Source organism: Musa acuminata, chromosome BXJ3-11 (genome assembly GCF_036884655.1).
Source record: "Musa acuminata AAA Group cultivar baxijiao chromosome BXJ3-11, Cavendish_Baxijiao_AAA, whole genome shotgun sequence".
Lineage (NCBI taxonomy): Eukaryota > Viridiplantae > Streptophyta > Magnoliopsida > Zingiberales > Musaceae > Musa > Musa acuminata.
Genome location: NC_088359.1, coordinates 4421637 through 4439401, shown reverse-complemented (window position 1 = coordinate 4439401; position 17765 = coordinate 4421637). Strand labels below are relative to the sequence as shown.

The window sequence follows — 17765 nt, the reverse complement described above, 5'->3', positions numbered from 1 at the left end:
CATTGTAATGTTTTACATTTTTTGGTTCTCAAATGTTTTAAATCATCTCTTTCCTTCACATGTGTGACCTCATTCATATTAGAATTTTGAAAATGGGCATATATAATTTTAAGGGATTTGTAAATGTTCTTTAAACCTTTTTTTTTTCTTTTTCCTCTTCTCTTTTGTTTCCTTTTTTTTCTTTTGGTTGTTGTCTTTCTTTTCTGTTTTATTTATTTATTTAGTTTGCTTCCCATATTTTTCCCTAATAATTTCTTTTGCCTCCTTACATCTTTTCTCTTCTTCGCGTCTTACTAAGTAAATAATCTAAAAGAACACCATCATCGATGCTTTAAAAAATCATTTTCTATCCGACCATCTTTGTATTCATTCTTTCATGCTTAATCTTTTTTCTTCTCAATCCTACTATAGTTCAAGATATATGAACAAATCTAAGTAAGAAGATTGATGCACTTGATAGAGGTAAACTAATGGTCCAATTAGCCATAATTTTGCTCTAATAACAAAAGCTCAACTAGAGGGATTCTCGATCATCAACAACCTCCATTTGCCCAAAAGTAGGTTCTTCTGTAGACATCTATATCCAAATGGACGGACGAACCAATTTATTTTTTATCATAATCCAATTTACCATATCTAGATGCAACTCAAGTAAAAAAGACCCGATCTATTACTTTTGTAGTCCGAGTTAGATTCATAGAGAGAGGAGCCCAATGCAATTGTCCTGACGTGATTAGCAAGCGGCCTAATTTGATTTAGAAGGGTTTAAATAGGTATAAATGGTGATCCTGCATCTTAATATATTGAGTTGGGCCAAAATACACCCCTTTGGGTTCTATTGGATGGATCCTCTAATTTATTTGGGCTTGGGCTCAATTACAGCCCATTTATATCTTATATATCATCGACAAATGATTTATTTAAGTTTCATGTCAGAAAAATATTATAATGCAATAGCCAACTTGCTTCATTATGATCATGAAATCAAGATCAAGAGTTTAGGACTTAATGTGATACAAAGATATTTTAGAAAGATATGAGAACTTTTTATTATTAGATTTAGAAAAAATATAATTTAATTTATTAGTAATGATAATTTTGCTAGTAATATATGTCTGCAAGCCAATCACGTGAACGAGTGATGACATGTATGACATAACACAAAGTCTTTTTGTTTGTTATTATTATGTTATTTTTCTCACTTTATATTATTTATTTTATATATATATATATATATATATATATATATATATATATATATATATATATATATATATATATATATATATATATATATATATATATATATATATATATATATATATATATGATGTCAATGGATCTGTGCAATAGGAACCAGGATCCTAAACAATCCTGGTTATAAGTTACTGGTGTGTTATATACCCGTTTATATGATAGAGACAATTGGTCTCATAGTTGCTCAAGTAGGGACACTAGGGTTACAGTGCATGTGCTCATTAGAGAATGAGTTCACTAATTAATCCACTCACAAAATACTAGATAATTGATAATACCTCATTGTCAAATAACAATTTCGTCATCCTAATGAAATACATAGTCCTTAGACTTGAGATATAAAGGATGTCTTTTATGAGTAATCCACTCTTTGAAAGTAGACTTATAGGTTTAGAAAATTCAGATCTAGTATAATCGGTCATCGGGAGTAGCAACCAACCTTACGAGGGTTATTGAGTGTCGATAGAGGATTATCCGCTCTCAATATCAAGAGAGTAATATCTCATGTGTTCTTGCTCAAACAAATCCTTGGCCAAGGTCATTCGGATTGAGACAGAAAGAGTTTTCCAAGAGAATCCGATTAGAGTGAGACTAAATGAGAAATCGTATGAGCATGATAGTACCATGTCTGGTATATAGTCTCTAGGATATTAGATGAATGAGAGACTATAAGTACATGATAACTGAGGATAGATATGTCCAAAGGATTGGATTCTCATGTATCATCTAGGGACTACGGTGTAGTGGTCTAATACGTTCGCAGTCGATGAATTGAGTGAATTATTATATGAATAATAATTTACTGAGCAAGAAGGAGTTCTGATAAGTATAACTCACGGCTAGCTCGATATTGAGGTTAGAGGGTCATACACATATAGTATGTATTGCGACGAGTAAATGTTTGAATATGAGATATCTGTTAGAGCTCCTATCCTATTGGATATCCAATAAGCCCCTGAATTATTGGATCTTATGAATGAGATCTAATAAGAGCTAATGAGAGATTATTAGATAGAGATCCACTAATCTAAGAGACTTAGATAGTTGGATGAAGATCCAATACCTATGGTATGATCCATTATGATTAAGTTGATAAGGAACCTCTATAAATAGGAGAAAACTAAAATGTTATAGGCTAGGCTTCTTGGTTGGCCCCTTCTATTTTTTTCTCCTCTTCCCCTCCTTAACCAGTAGATGTAGAGATTTGAGTAGCGATTTAAGGAGCATATTCGTAGCCCCTATCGTGTGTATCATCGCTAGAGAGGAGGACACTTGACCTCCTTCATCCTCTCTTACAGATCTACAAAAATTCAGGGATGTACGATCTCCCTAGTTAACACAACTATCTCACACGTGTTTTTTAATTTCACGATTTTTGTGCATCAATCTTAGCACGACGATAAATATCTTTTTTGTTTTATATTCTTCCTGCACCTTTTATTATGAATCCTTCGATTAGGAGAAGAAAGTAATTCATTGTAATGGATGGGCTAAGCAAAAGTTTAATGATGATGTTATCACAAATACTTCGAATAAGGAAAGAAAAATAGTTCATCCCGAGAGGCTAAGTAAAAGTCTAATGATGGATGATGTTCTCACGAATACTTCAGTTAGGAAAAAAAAATTGTTCGTTCTAATTAGATGCTCCAATAAATTTCAATAAAAATTTAATGATGATGTTATCATAAATACTTCGAAATAAGGAAAGAAAATAGTTCGTTTCGAGAAGCTAAGTAAAAGTCTAAAGATGGATGATGTTATCCCGAAAATTATTAGTTCTAATAAGATGCTCCAATAAAAGTTTAATTTTCTTAGCTTTGATACTGATTTTTAAGTATAATTTGAAGCCGTCCAGAAACATTTTGACACAGCTTTTACACTCGTCTATCTCAAGTAACTCTCATGTGTTTCTACTACTCATCACATGATTAAACACCTAAGCAACTTTTTATTGGCTTTAAACTAATTTAGTCTTGGTAATTTATGTAACCTACTAAACTCAAGGATAAGATAGATAGATCGTTCATCGATCTCTTAAAGATAATTCCAAGGAAATGTTCTCTGTGGAAATATTAAATCTACGACTGGAGAACATACAATGGGTTGACATATTGGATACAAACGAGAGTGATGCATGACAGAAAGATGAACTCGATCAATTCGATACATCACGCCCAACCCATCCCTATCATACTCAACAATTGTCTCTGCTGCCATAATAAAATTGAGTCCCTATATTTTCTCGAATATACATATTTGCTCGACCTACCTTTAATTCTATAATTTGGCAGATCATATGATCTACATCATTTTTTTGGAGTCAGTGATTCGATCTTTGTGTGCCTCTACTGCTCTTCTCTCTTTCATTCTTTTCTGGCTTTAACTTTCTATCGTGGAAGCCATTTAGTGCAGCGAGGATGAGTTCTCCTTTTCAGCGGTCACTAAGGAACAGGCTTAAGCATTAAGCTGACGCAATGGCCAATAATTCTTGCGGATAACTATGCATGTGGTGGGATCACCTGTTTGATCGGATGGCCAAACAGTCGAAGAACTCTCTTGGGAACTACTTTCTCTCTCACTGCTCTCTCTGGTACCCGAGGTTGAAGACTTTGAAGCTTTTGGAGTCACAACCTACACAGCCTTTGTTCAGTGGGATTTCTACTTTAGCCATCGAGCAGATGAAGCTGAGAGCTCCATGTACATCATCATCATCATCAGGTCCCCTGTTGCCACCATTGGATTACTATACCTATCGATTCTCCTTCGTGAAGAGCAACCAGGGAAGCTGAAGCCCAGGGCTGTGGCTGTAGACCCAGAGGCCATCGGTGTCAGTTTCAGAGGACACTGGAACCCCTGTACCTAACAGTCAACGAGATCATTTCAGTGTACATCACTTCCCTCTCTCTCTCTCTCTCATCAAAAGAAGTGGAGTCACCTCACAGCTTCTGTCCTGAGCTTGAGTTAAACTTAACATGAGGTGAAGCCTCAGTTTACTACTGAGAACAAGTGAGATTAGACTCAACAGCCAGAATATTCCGCTTGCTTTGGCTTCAACCCTTCATATCAAAGGATGCAACCAAAATCGAAGAGCACACGAAAGAATGCCAAAAAAAGTGTTCTTCCTGCTCCGATGGAAAACCGCCCACCTATCTATCTATTGGTGTTTCCTTTTGCTTTGGCAGAGCCACCGATGCAGAAGACCTCTGGCTTTTCACAGTGCACACCATATAAGTTACAGATTTGTGGCCAAAGTAAGAGAAGAGGAAAAGTAATTCAAACACCAGTTGCCTTTTGGCCTTTTTCAGAATTCACTTGCTTTTTCTGTGATAAAGAGCTGAGGGTAAAGGCTGCTGCTGCCACCATTGAATGAAGGACTGATTGTTAAACAGTGAAAGCTTGGTGCAGAAGATTTCTCTGCAACTCAGTCATCTCATCTCGCATAAGCTATGTGCCGACCCATCCATTACAGCATCATTTGACGGGGAAAGATAAATTAATGCCTAACTAATAAGCTCACATATTTCTCTCGGAAGATGAGGGAATCACTTTGCCTGCAAGAAAGGACATGCTTCTCTTCATATGCATGTCTCTGGTTGGTGGCATCATATGATTGGAGGTTTTGTTTGGTTATTTCATGCACGATGGCTTTTCCTTCTTAATAATGAAGTTTCCTTTTGGCAGCATTTACGCCTCTCTTATTGATCAAAGTTTGTAATCATTCCCATGAAGAATGATCACCAACCGATAGTCAGAATACGTATAGAAGAAGAAGAAGAAGAAGAAGACGATTTGATGGATCCTACGATTTCATCAAATGAATTCTTTTTGTTCTTATTCAGCTTTCCTTTCTTTCTTTCTTTTTTCCTTTTTCTTTTCTTTTACTAAAAGGGTGTAACTCTCCGTACAGCATTCATTGATCATCCTTCAATAATACCAATGGATCTCTCTCTCTCTCTCTCTCTCTCTATATATATATATATATGTATATGTATATGGATTTTGTTCTCCAATAGAGAGCGCATCTTAAGCATAACACTCTTTCATTCTCTCACCTCGGTCTGTGTGACTGTATCCGTTCCAACTCCACTTGCCCGTCTATATATTTCTTTGCAGCAGCTTCTGCCATCCCCCTTCCGAGTCTTACATCCGCCATCCTCATCTCTACCCTCTATCAATCAATCTTCACTTTTGTAGCAAATACTGCCATGGCATCAGGAGAAGAGCCTTCAGAATCTCTCAAATACAAGGCACTGATGTTCTCCTCCTCAAATCTTTTTCTCCAAATACTATTATCTTAAACGCAATCTTTCTTGTTCTCAGACTTGGGTGTTAAAGGTCTCCATCCACTGTGAAGGATGCAAGAAGAAGGTGAAGAGAATCCTCAGAAGCATTCCAGGTAACCTGGCCTTCAGAGATCGTGCAATCCGAGCCTCTTCGCCTTATGATCAACTTCACTCTGCTGCATCATTTGCAGGCGTTTATGATTCGGAGATCGACGCAAGGCAGAACAAAGTCACAGTCAAGGCCATTGTCGATGCTGAAACTCTCATCAAGAAGCTATCCAAGTCGGGCAAGCAGGCTAAGCTGTGGCCGGAGAAGAAACCCAGCAACCAAGATCCCAACACTGGCGACAACAGCAGTAAGAAGGAGAGCAAAGCCTCCTCTAAACCCAAAGAGCCATCAGAGAACCCTGAGAAGAAGCCAATCCCTTCTGAGACTAGCGCTGCTGTCACTGCTGCCGCCGCCGCCGCCCCTGCCAAGGTTTCGGATGCTAACAAAACCGAAGCTGGAGCCAAACCTCAAACAGAGCCTGCAAAAGCCGATAGCAAACCCGAGGAGAGCAACACAGAAGAGCCCCAGATTTCTGATGCAAAGAAGGCTGACACTGCTACTCAGCAGCCTGAGAAGCCGGCCGCTACGGTTGACAGCACTGAGAAGAGTTCCGCCGTCAGTGAAGCGAGCAGCGATAACGGTGGTGGTAAGAAGAAAGGCAACAAGTCACAGAAACGGAGCTCCGAGGACGTCGGAACGAATTCAAATCGCGGCAGTATCAACCCACCACCACCACCACCACCGCAGCACACGTACTCCCACCCGACGTACCCCCCGCCTCCGGCGTACGTCATGAGCTACAACATGGCGCAACCCACCGTCAGCCAAGCCTACTACGCTTCGCCGATGCCGCCGTCCTCGCAGGGGTACGTGTACATGCCATATCCTCCGCCTCCGGAGTTCTACTACGGCTCCATGGAACCTAGCTTGCCGGCACCGATGCAGCCGCCGCATGACAACGTGTTCAGCGACGAGAACCCGAATGCATGCAATCTTATGTGATCGTCGCCGGCGGGTAGCCGGAATCCGGAAGTCTTCATAGCATATCCTTTCCTTGGTTTCGTCATCCATTAGGTGTTGGACGAATGTGTCTGTAGATGTACCCAAGTGCTTAACTGTATGAACTTATACTACTTGTATGAGTCAAGTACTCTGTTCTGGTGGTGTTAATTGAATTGCAGTTCCAATGTCTTCTTCTTCTTCTTCTTCTTCTACAGTGCCATGTTTCCCTCGGTTCTTTTCTGATGTCAAGTTTTCTGTTCTTGAGTGTTCGATGAAGTCCAAGCGGGAGGAGCTGTTGTCATGTGAGGTTTGGTTGTTTGAAGGTATCATTCATGACAAAAAGGAATTGGATCTTCCATAGTTAATTCTCTCAAAGATAATCTAGAAAATGACTAACGCTAGAGGTTAAGAATGGTGTGTGTGATCTGAATTGTCTTTTGCTATTTCTCATGCAAATGTATAGACAAAGAATGAGGAATTAGCAGACCAACACTAGTTTACTACAACATGTCTAAAACCTGAAAGAGGAGAAGGACCTAATTGTGTCAGATTCAGCTGACCTTTTCTGCGGCTTGAGTTTGACTGGATCGGAAGGAAGTGTTAATGCTGCGACCTCAAGTACTGTGTGGCCATGTCAAGTTCTCCCTTCAATGGGGCCGGCTGAAGTGCTTCATTGCATTTTTGCAAGACCTGTTCCAAGTTTTTAGTTTGGACTCCCAAGTAGAATGATGAGAACAAAGTCTCTGGTTCTCTGATTCACTTGGACATGGACAACTAGGAAGAAGGGTATTGTAAACTTGATCCTGAAGAGGCATAAATAGGGCAGCAACGTGGAAGAAGAATACAGCCATGAGATTCCAAAGAAAAGAAGGAAAACAAGACAGAAAAGAAAGAGAAAGAAAAGGAAGAAGACAAGGACAACACAGAGAGGCTGTTATCAATCATCTAGCAGTGTTCTCATCTCAAGTTAGATCAAATCTACAGTAGACTCTTACTGTGTTTACTTAGGGAGGTTTTAGATATTGTTGGTAGTAACGTGATCCTTGTATCCCAGTTATTCTCTTGTGATTGTTGCTAGGATTTAGGGTAAGAGATTGAGATTTGTACATTTATTATTCTCATAGTGGATTATCTCTAGTTTGTCCCGTGGTTTTTACCCTTCACATTGAAGGGGTTTTCCATGTATATCTTGGTGTTCTATTTGATTGTGATTTCATTTAATTCCGCTACATGACCTTCTAGTGTTTGTTTATATACAAATATTATTCCATTTTATATCCCGGAACTCTTAGAACAACGTTGTTGGTGCTCACAAAACCCCCAAAAATCACGCTAAATGCAACAACTAGCATCAGGCAGCAGCTCCACATGGAACAACAATGCTGAATTCATGGTGATTAGTTGAATCTCCGATCGAGCTTCAGGGCAAATTCCTCATAGTACAAAGAACTTGCACCAGTGATGATCAGTGTACAAGACTGGACCTTATCAAGGCATTGCCAGCTTTTACAAGAAGGCTACAAAGACCATCTCAAAAGACAATTGATGGGCCAACATGAGGTGTGAAATGTAAGGATCGAATCAATCTACTTAGGTATGTATCTTAATTAAGGAGCAATTCATGAGGGTTTCTGTTCTCCAAAGCTCTTCTCCTTCAGGGCTCGTATCTCATTGGGTTGATGAGGGAATCATACAACAACACATATCAAATAATCAAATTAAGAGCTGCAGATTAAGCAGGAGTTTGGAAGTATTGTTTATAAAGTAAGAATATAAGACCTCAGGATTTGTATGGTAATTGCATTAAATAATAATTGATCATGAAAAAGAATGTGATGAAAGTGCAGCAAAACTAAGAGTTTTTGGTTTAGCTTAAAGTCTTTTTCTAACTATTATATAGTGGATACGAATTGGGCTAACACATGAACGTCATACATGATTGTACTTATGATATCATGTTGGGCAGCATATGTGTAAATAATTAATTAACATATGCCTAAGAGAGAAAACAAGTAAATAGCTTAATGCAAATCAAGGGTACTAATCGATCTAACAGATAAATATAATTATCTAGAATCTATAAATATGGTTATGAATCCGCTATAAAGGGAATCACTTAATACACAATAAATAGTCAAATTGAGCTTGTTTGATTAGTCTGACCTATTAGATTAGTTTGACTCTTGAGTATTGACTTGAACAACCGAGGGATATTATTGGGCCTATCTCCAACTTAGTTTTGTAGAGTTTAGAACATCCAACTTGGCGAATTTCCCATGGATCGGCTTGAAACATAATCAGGCTAGATCTAGTTTGGCATTAGAAGAAGAGTTGACTGTTATATTTCAAGAGAATCACATAAGACCATCCCAAACAAATCATGAGGACTCGAACCTAAATTGCCCTAAACACTCTCAATCTAAATCCCCTAATTTTAGTGCTCCCAAATCAAGGGCCATGGGAGTTCTAATTGAGCAAAACTCACTTCTTATTCCAAGCCTTAACATCTTTTGTCAATTTTTTCATGAGTCGATTTTCACCCAATGGTATCCTATCGCAACCATGTCTATCCCTATGGAAACTTTCTATACTCTATTTTAGCAAATGCAAGTTCTTACAAGGATAGTTCAAATCGTTACTTCATACCTACCTCAAATCACCTAAGTAGCTAAACAGGCTTCGCCTACTTTTGTCTCCCCTATTCCTGATTCTGCTCTGCCACCTGCACCTCTTTTGAGATAAGTAGTTGAGTCATTCCCGGCTTAGACCCAAGCACTGCCCAGTTCTCCTCCTCCATTAGCAATTTAAAACCAAATCCTCTTCCAAGCTAAGTAGCCGAGCAGGCAGTAGCTCGAACTCGACCGATATGTGATAATATCCCAAAACAACTCCAAGTTGGAGACTGACACCTTAGATTCTGAGTCAATGGACTCCACTTCTGGTGGTGGAGCCACAAAACTAAATGTATTCGCCTCCACTAAGGAGTTCGTAGCCACCATCGGGGTGGCCGACTCAGCTCCTTCCAAGATCAAAGCTTTCGCAGCCCAACACCAAGGGTGGTGACGAGGATGATGACCTATCTAATTCCATAGTGTTGGAAGAGGAGGCTGTGGATAACATTGTAAACCTTTAGGAAGTGAGGTTGTTGGGGTGCCTTAAGTGCTTGTTAGCAAGGGTTTTGGTTACTAAGATGAGGAATGCTGATGCAATTGCTGGATATCTATAGAACCCAACATAGATATTTCATATGCTCGACCATCTGTTTAATTACAGAATAGTTCTGGATGAGGTGGGATATGCGACACTATCCTTATATCGCAACAGTCAGACAGATCATCATAAAAATCACAATCAAATCGGCCACGATCCCTGCAATGACCACGCATTAATTAATGATTCTACCATAACATCTCTTTCATTGTAGGTGAGTACAACACGTGGATTTGTCGGGCTATACTCGGATCCACCCAGCTTCTCCCACTCGTTAAAAAGGGAGCGTGCCCAACATGTACCCTAGCCAGGCTCCTACACTATCGCATGGTGGTGGTGCTAATCCCTATCGTGCCACAGCCCTAGCCTTCTAGTTCTTTATGCATCATCGTGCTCGATCGCTAAACTCTATCGTGCCATCGCACCGAGCCTTTTGGTTCCTTATGTGCCATCATGCCTGATTATTGATCCTTTATCATACTATCATACCCAACCTCCTAGATCTTTATGTACCACTAGGTCTAGCCTTTTAACCCATAGCATACCACACATCATAACTTTCAATCCTGTGCACGTCATCGTCTCCGACTTTCTTAAACCATTACACCATCGTCCATCAAAGTTCCAACTTTTCAATCCATAGGACTCACAACCATCGTTGAAACTATACAGTTACCATAAAGAAACTACCTGTTATACCTTATCACATCATCGTGTAGTCACACCCTTTTACTTTACTACTACCTTTGCCACTCTCAATCAAAAAGGAACATATCGAGAGGATCAAGTCAAATCAACTAAGTCAGAAAACCAAATCGAGTCAAGTAAGTCCCAAGCTAAGTCGGGCGTATTGACTCACGTCAACTCCAAAAAAAACTCGTGATAAGATATTTTAATATATTTTTATTTTTTTTAAACGGCAAAAGACCTCAAAAGAATAGTATTTTTTGACTTAATAATACTTTTTTGCCCGATAAATGAAGGGTATGCTTTATAGTGGATATACTTTTTAGTATATTTATATTTAGTCTAATTTTTAGTACAATTCATCCTAAAGTTTAGGAATAATAAAATTAAATTAAATTAGAAAATGATTGAATGGAGGGTATTGTTGGCATGTTGGATTGAACGGTTGGGATGTAAATATCTGACAGATGAAGGGTGAACATTGTGCATTGGAGGGAACCGGTATTATCCGAATTGGAGAGGATCCGAATGCCGTCGAAGCCAAGGCCGCCACTTCTTCTTTGATGACAGAAACTAGGGTTTCGTCGATCGATAGATATCACATCTTGAGTTAGGTTTTCGCCGACCCAGATTCCTGGCTATCCCATGGCGATCGATCTGTTCGATGGATCGGATTCGAGCACTGACGAAGCCGAGCTTACCACTATCAAGGTCGACGAGAACTACGCGCGGCGGTTGGAGCACAACAAGCGCCGCGAGGCCCTTCAGCGGCTGCAGGAACTCAAGAAGCGCGGCCTCGCCGGTGGCTCTGACGGCTCCGAGGAGTCCTCCGGTGATGATGACGATGAAGACGAGGAACCAGATAAGTCCGGCGAGAACGACCTCAAGTTCTTCGAGACCCTCGTCAGGGTCAAGAAAAAGGACCCCGCCATCCTATCCGACAACGTGAAGGTCTATTCCTCCGATGAGGAGGAGGATGAGAAGCCAAGGGCTGCCAAAAAGGAGCGACCTTTGTACCTGAAGGACGTCAACGCTCGACATTTGATTGAAGAGGGGCCAGAATTTGAGGAGAAGCCATTCAAATATGACTCGAAGGTCTACAACAAGGAACAGGCTGAGGGGATAAAGGCATTCTTGGAAGCGGAGAAGGCAGCTTTCGCATACGTCGACGATGAGGACGATATCCTGAAGATGAAGGAGAAGGCTGGAGAAGCAGAGAAGGACGAGAACACCCAAAAGATGGATCAGAACTTGGATGAGTATTTCGGGAAGGACGATGATCTGAGCGATAATGAGAAGTTCTTAAAGGAATACCTGCGGAACAGAATGTGGATTGGCGAGGAAAAGGATAAGAAGCCTTCTTTTGATGATCTCTTTGGTGTTTCAGAGGATGAGGATGAGCTGGACAAGCAGGATAAGTTCGAGGCTGATTACAACTTCAGGTTTGAGGAAGGGGGTGCAGACCGAGTGTTGGGTCACTCGAGGGTCATCGAGGGATCAGTGAGGAAGAAGACGAGCAGTAGGAAATTGCAAAGGAAGAGCAAGGAGGAGAGAATGGCACAGGCAGAGTTCGAGAGGAAGGAGGAGCTGAAGCACCTGAAGAACCTGAAGAAGAAGGAGATCCAGGAGAAGCTCGAGAAGATCAGAGCAATTGCTGGGATCGGAGATGATGGGACTGTCAAGCTAGATGAAGATGATCTGGAGGAGGACTTTGATCCTGAGGAATATGATAAGAAGATGAAAGAGATGTTTGGGGATGTTTATTATGATGCTGAGGATGTCGATCCTGGATTTGGGAGTCAGGAAGATGAGGATTTGGAGAAACCAGACTTCGACATGGAGGATGAGTTGCTTGGGCTTCCCAAGGGTTGGGATACTAGTGGAACTGAGGGGTTTGAAGCAACTAGGAAAAGGATATTGAAACAGAGGGAGGAAGAGGAACCAGAGAAAGAGGATGGTAAGAGGAAGAAGAAGCGTAAAATCTCTCTCAAGGAGAAGGTGGAGCTTGATAAGGAATTGGAGGAGTACTATAAATTGGATTATGAAGATACAATCGGGGACCTCAAAACTCGATTCAAATATAAGTCTGTTCCAGCTAATAGATTTGGGATGCGGCCTGAGGAGATTTTAGTGGCAAATGACAAGGACTTGAACCAATATGTTTCTCTGAAGAAGTTAGCACCATATAGGGAGAAAGAGTGGAAGGTCACATATCATCAGAAGTTGAAGAAGGATTTGATTCTTCATGGAGAAAAATCCGACCAGAAGAGCAGCAAGAAGAGCAAACCAAAGGGAATTTCTGTTTCTACAGAGCCAGACAAGGAAAAACAGGTACCTGAGATGGAGGAACCAAATGATGAGGAAGTAAATAACTCATCTAGGCGTAGTAGAAGAAGACGCCGCCAAGCAGAATTGAAACTGTCGAGGTCCAGGCTTATGGCATATGGAAAAATACCTTCAAAATCACGGAAAAAACACTAACCAGTGTTGAAGAGAATGATTACTGAAAGAGCATCTACTAAAAATCCGGTGAGACTTTGTTTAAACGATGTAGGGAAAGGGACCTGTCAAAATGAGGGTTGTCATTCGTGAACATTAATTTTTGCTCTGATCCTTTTTTCTATAAAATCTTTGGTCATCTGTGTTGTATCGGTGGTACTGGCTTTTCCAATTTTGGTTCTTGGTCATTTCATGTGTGTTTAGTGACTTTAGTCTAATCTTTGCCCAGTCGGTTCTCTTATCCACTATGTATTTTAGCACATTCTTGGTTACACTTCTTGGACAATATTGGAGCCTTTTTTTATTCTACATTAATGCAATGAGATCATGTGCGCAACTGTGTCTACATACAAACAGTTTTTTCACTTGAACTGGTGCATGCCGTGTATCTTTGTAGAGAGTTGTATGCTGGCTGGATGGAGCTCTTGCCACAGATTGCTTTGCCATGTGCATGTTTCTTATTTATCATTGAACCAATTTTATGTAGTGATATGCTGCTTGAGATCTATATTCTTTTTGTTACAAGATATCTTATGTATTGGATAGGTATATTTTCTGATTAGGATGTTTTAATACCACTTTTGTAATTTTAAAATGGTTATTTGTGATATTTATTTTGCATCTTTGGAGAAGGAATTTATGTGAATGATTAGCATGTCTTACAAAGAGACAATAGGCAACAAGAAGACAGTTTAAATTGAGTTAAAATTGGAACCGATATTTAGTGATTATACACCATATTTTGAGTATGTCTAATTAATCCATTTAACAAGGTGAAAAATGTGGACTTAAAAACAGTTCCTCAAGTACCTTTATTGTTCTGGGGAACTCGCTGAACACTCCTTTTGTCCTAACACTGCTGATAACTCCATAATAAAATCTGTTCTTACAGCAATGTAATTATACTTCTTTGTTTTCTTCATATCTATCTCTATGGATTCTATTGTATACTTCTTTAGCATCAATAAAAGCCATGTGTGAGCCTTTTATCCTCTATTTTTTTCATTAATTGTAGTGTTAAATAGCACAGTAGGCTGTTCTGCTTTTTAGGATCTTAACAGTTTGCAGCTTAAGTAATTGTGTAGGTATAGCTTTTAACATAAATTTTGGATAGAAGCTGCTGGCACATATTTTATGAAGTTTGATCAAACCTGTTTTACTTGGTAATAACTGTTTTCTTTCTTGACTATATGATGCTTTGGGTAAGACTACCATCACTAGGCTAAAGCATGATCTATAATTTGGTATGTGTAATTCATCTAAATTTCTTTGATGCAATTACAGTTCAAAAATTTTCAGTGCATTATCATGTGAGACTGATCAAAGAATTATTTCTGTTCATTTTCCTTTTTGTTTTATGTAACTATTAAAAGAATACAACTTTTCGGAAGTACTTTGAGGTTTGTGTGTCCTTCAAGCTGTCAAGATCAAGACAATACTCTGCATGCATGGATTTAGTGACATCTAATCCTCTGTGAAGTGTTTATTCTTTTTATGCTTTTTACTTTTTTCAAGTAAGTTTAGATTCTTTATATATATATAATATTTGTGCATATGAGTTGACAGTGTGAGCTTTATCTGATTTTGCTTCCCATGTTTCCAACTTCTGGCCTGATCATCAAGTGCCTCCAACACATTCTTCCTTCATTGCACATTAGCTTAACTAGTTATTATTTTTTCTTGTGCTAGATAGCTGGTAGATTCATTATTAACCTTTCTAATGCTCATTTCAGTCTTTTACAGAGATATTGGTGTTAATTTATTCCGAGCTGTTCTTGTTTCTCTATTATGGATTTGTGAACCCATTGCAAACAAGGACTGAGCATGCTTCTAAAAATGTTGTTCTCTAGTTTGTCGGAAAATAATTATTGTGATCCAATTCTTTAGTTAAAATTAATTGTATTTCTTTGTTAATAGTTACAGATTGAATCTTATTCTTATCCTGCAAGGAAATAAAATTATTGTTCCGGATGGAATTAAAGATAATTATTTTTCTTTAAAAAAATTTATAGACTATATCGTCTTGCATGTGTATAGGAAAGAAAACAAGGTTTGATGAGAGGAATAATATTCGAACATGTTTTCGTTAATATGCTGTAATATTAGGGACAGGTAATTGACTTGTTCTGTGGTGATGAAAGCTTGCATGCGAGTAGCTGAGTTGATGCAGACGTAGAAACGAACGAGGATTCTTGCAGTGGAGTGGGTAGTGTAAGCCTCGATACGGGACTCGCGTAGCTTTAGGGAATCATTGACCAAGTCAAAATAGGAAATAATATTATCTAATGTGAATAAAATATGTAAGAATAATTGTTCGATCAATATGAGTGTCAGTTATTATATTTTTATTATGATAAATTAATTGAATTAGGTTCAAATCGAATCAGAAAATCAAATCAATCAGTTAAGTTAATCAAATCAATACAAAATTCTTTAAAAAATTAAAATTGATATCATAATTTTGTAAATGATATAAGTCAATTTCATCAATCTTAATATGTTGATCCAATTATTTAAAAAAATATATATATTTTTTAAAATATTTAAAATTATAAATTGATTAACCAAACCAATTTGGGTTCGAACTTATCTTATTTTAACTGATTAATAATATAATTTATTTTGTTGAAGGGTTGACCCATATGATGTTCATGTTGACATCATTGTCCGATATAGAAGATGATGATACATCAAACACTATCCCCGACAAGCAGCAGCAGCAGCATCAAAACCAGTGACCGGGCGTCTCCTCGCCCTCTCTCGTTCGACCCACTAGAATCGGAGAAGAAGGTGAATAGGAGGAGAGACCACATATGGCGACGCAAAGGGCGACTGCTGCCTCTCCCTGCACTTGCCATCTGCATGGCGGCGCTGCTGCTGACCGCCGCGGAGGCCACACCATCCGGCGGGTTCTTCACGGGGGCCGTCGACGAGTTCTTCGTGCTCGACTCCGAGGTCAACCGGAGGATCCTCGCCAGCACGCAGGACTACCTCAGCTACAACATGCTGAAATCAGACTCCGTTCCTTGCTCTCGTCGCGGTGTGGCCTACGGTAATTGCTGCGCCGGTGCCGAGGCCAATCTCTACGATCGCGGCTGCAGCCAAATCACACGATGCCGGAGTTTGCGAAGATGCTGATCAGCTCAGATAATTTAGATGTTGATGATCGACGATAAATAAACTCTGAATCGATTCTCATCTTCGTATCTTAGCTCATTTAAATAAGGTGAGAGAAGAAGAAGGGTATCGTCCGTATCTCACATACGGCAACGCATATATTCTCGACGGTCGATGTTGGATTTCACATGAGATCTTATCATCCATCTTCTTCGTGTCGGCATCCGTAGACTACACTCGAAGGCTTCTCCAACCATTGATTGGTTGGTACGTCCCCACCCAACGAACAAAGGATAAGGACTACATCTACCTGGCAAGTAATCCCAATTAGGATGCTTAAAATATTTATAATTATATTTATAAAATGGTTTGCTATTAAATTCTCTCTGGAGAGAACTGAGAGAAACTAAAATTTTAATTTACATGTATAAATAAATTTATAATTAATCTCACATAATGAATTTTTTATTCTAAGCCTCTCATATTAAATACTATATATATATATATGTTATAAGTTATGACATGAATTATATTTGTAGGTATAATAGTTTTAGGATTTAATTGAAAGCATGGGCCCACTCCTACTTGGAAATGATTGTGACCATCAATCCAAACATTGTTGCAATTATTAGGTAAGGGAGTAAGATATATATATATATATATATATGATATACGTACATGTCACTTTTGAAGCATGTGAAGCAATTGACTTACCTAATTCAGCCATACAGGGGCAGTTTGGGAATTAAATGGTCACAGCATCCTACAAAAAGAAAGGACAGCTCGATTATAGTATCATATTATTCATGGTTTCCTTTTTAATTTGATTGGCTAATGGTGCATAGCTTTTATAGGATTGATAAGCATGGATTATAGCAAAAAACAAATATAATAGGGATTTATTTTGATATATAGCTTAACATGGATAATTTAGCCTAAATACGGAAACAATTTCACCTTTCTTTTATTTGGCTTATATCATATATTTTTATCATTTTTTATAAATTATTTTTTTATCATTCTTTATTTTTATATATTAATTTTAATCTTGTTTAACTTTGATGTTTAAACTAAAATTAATAATTATACACTCATCAAATTCTTTTAAGTCAATCTTAATCTTATTCAATTCTGATATGAGATTAAGAAAGTCAATCTTAATCTTATTCTTGATAATTTTTGATAAAAGAGTAATAATATTATTATACCAAAATTTACCCTCACATATGAAAAAATGGCTACCCTATTATGATAGTTGACAACAAGATGTTAAGAGTTTCAATTAAGAAAGCCATAGTTGTCTTGCAAGTTTGGCCATCTAAAATACCAAAAATGATAGTTAAACCATTTTATCATCTTTTGCTTGATATTTTGTCATGTTCTTAGTAGATTAGTTTGTTAAATAGCATGAGGTCAAATCTCCTTTTTCTTTGGCCCATAATCCATTTAGTGCATAAGTCCTTTAGACAAAACCACACCCAAATAGAGTCTTAGCATTGCTTTTTGAGCAATCTCTTAAAAAAATTAAAAAAAAAAAAATCAACAATTTTGATCCCTCTTTTTTTCTTTTTTTCCATTCAGCTATATATAAAATTATATTTTTATTTAAATTAAAAAATATTAAATGTATCCCTAATCTCTTAGCTCTGTTATATCGAATA

The 17765-nt window shown here is 38.3% G+C and overlaps 2 protein-coding genes across 2 annotated transcripts; both read left to right on the top strand.

Annotated features, from left to right (window-relative positions):
* Positions 1–5511: 5511 nt before the first annotated feature.
* Positions 5512–6782, top strand: LOC135652226 (heavy metal-associated isoprenylated plant protein 35-like; the record flags this gene model as incomplete). Its single annotated transcript, XM_065173030.1, has 2 exons — positions 5512–5653; positions 5732–6782. Coding segments are annotated over 2 exons (1002 nt in total), but the record flags the coding sequence as incomplete, so codon positions are not given.
* A 4260-nt stretch (positions 6783–11042) lies between these two features.
* Positions 11043–13296, top strand: LOC135652260 (uncharacterized). The gene has a single exon (XM_065173086.1). The coding sequence runs from the start codon at positions 11134–11136 to the stop codon at positions 12967–12969; it is 1836 nt and encodes a 611-aa protein (XP_065029158.1). The 5' UTR covers positions 11043–11133; the 3' UTR covers positions 12970–13296.
* The last annotated feature ends 4469 nt before the right edge of the window (positions 13297–17765 follow it).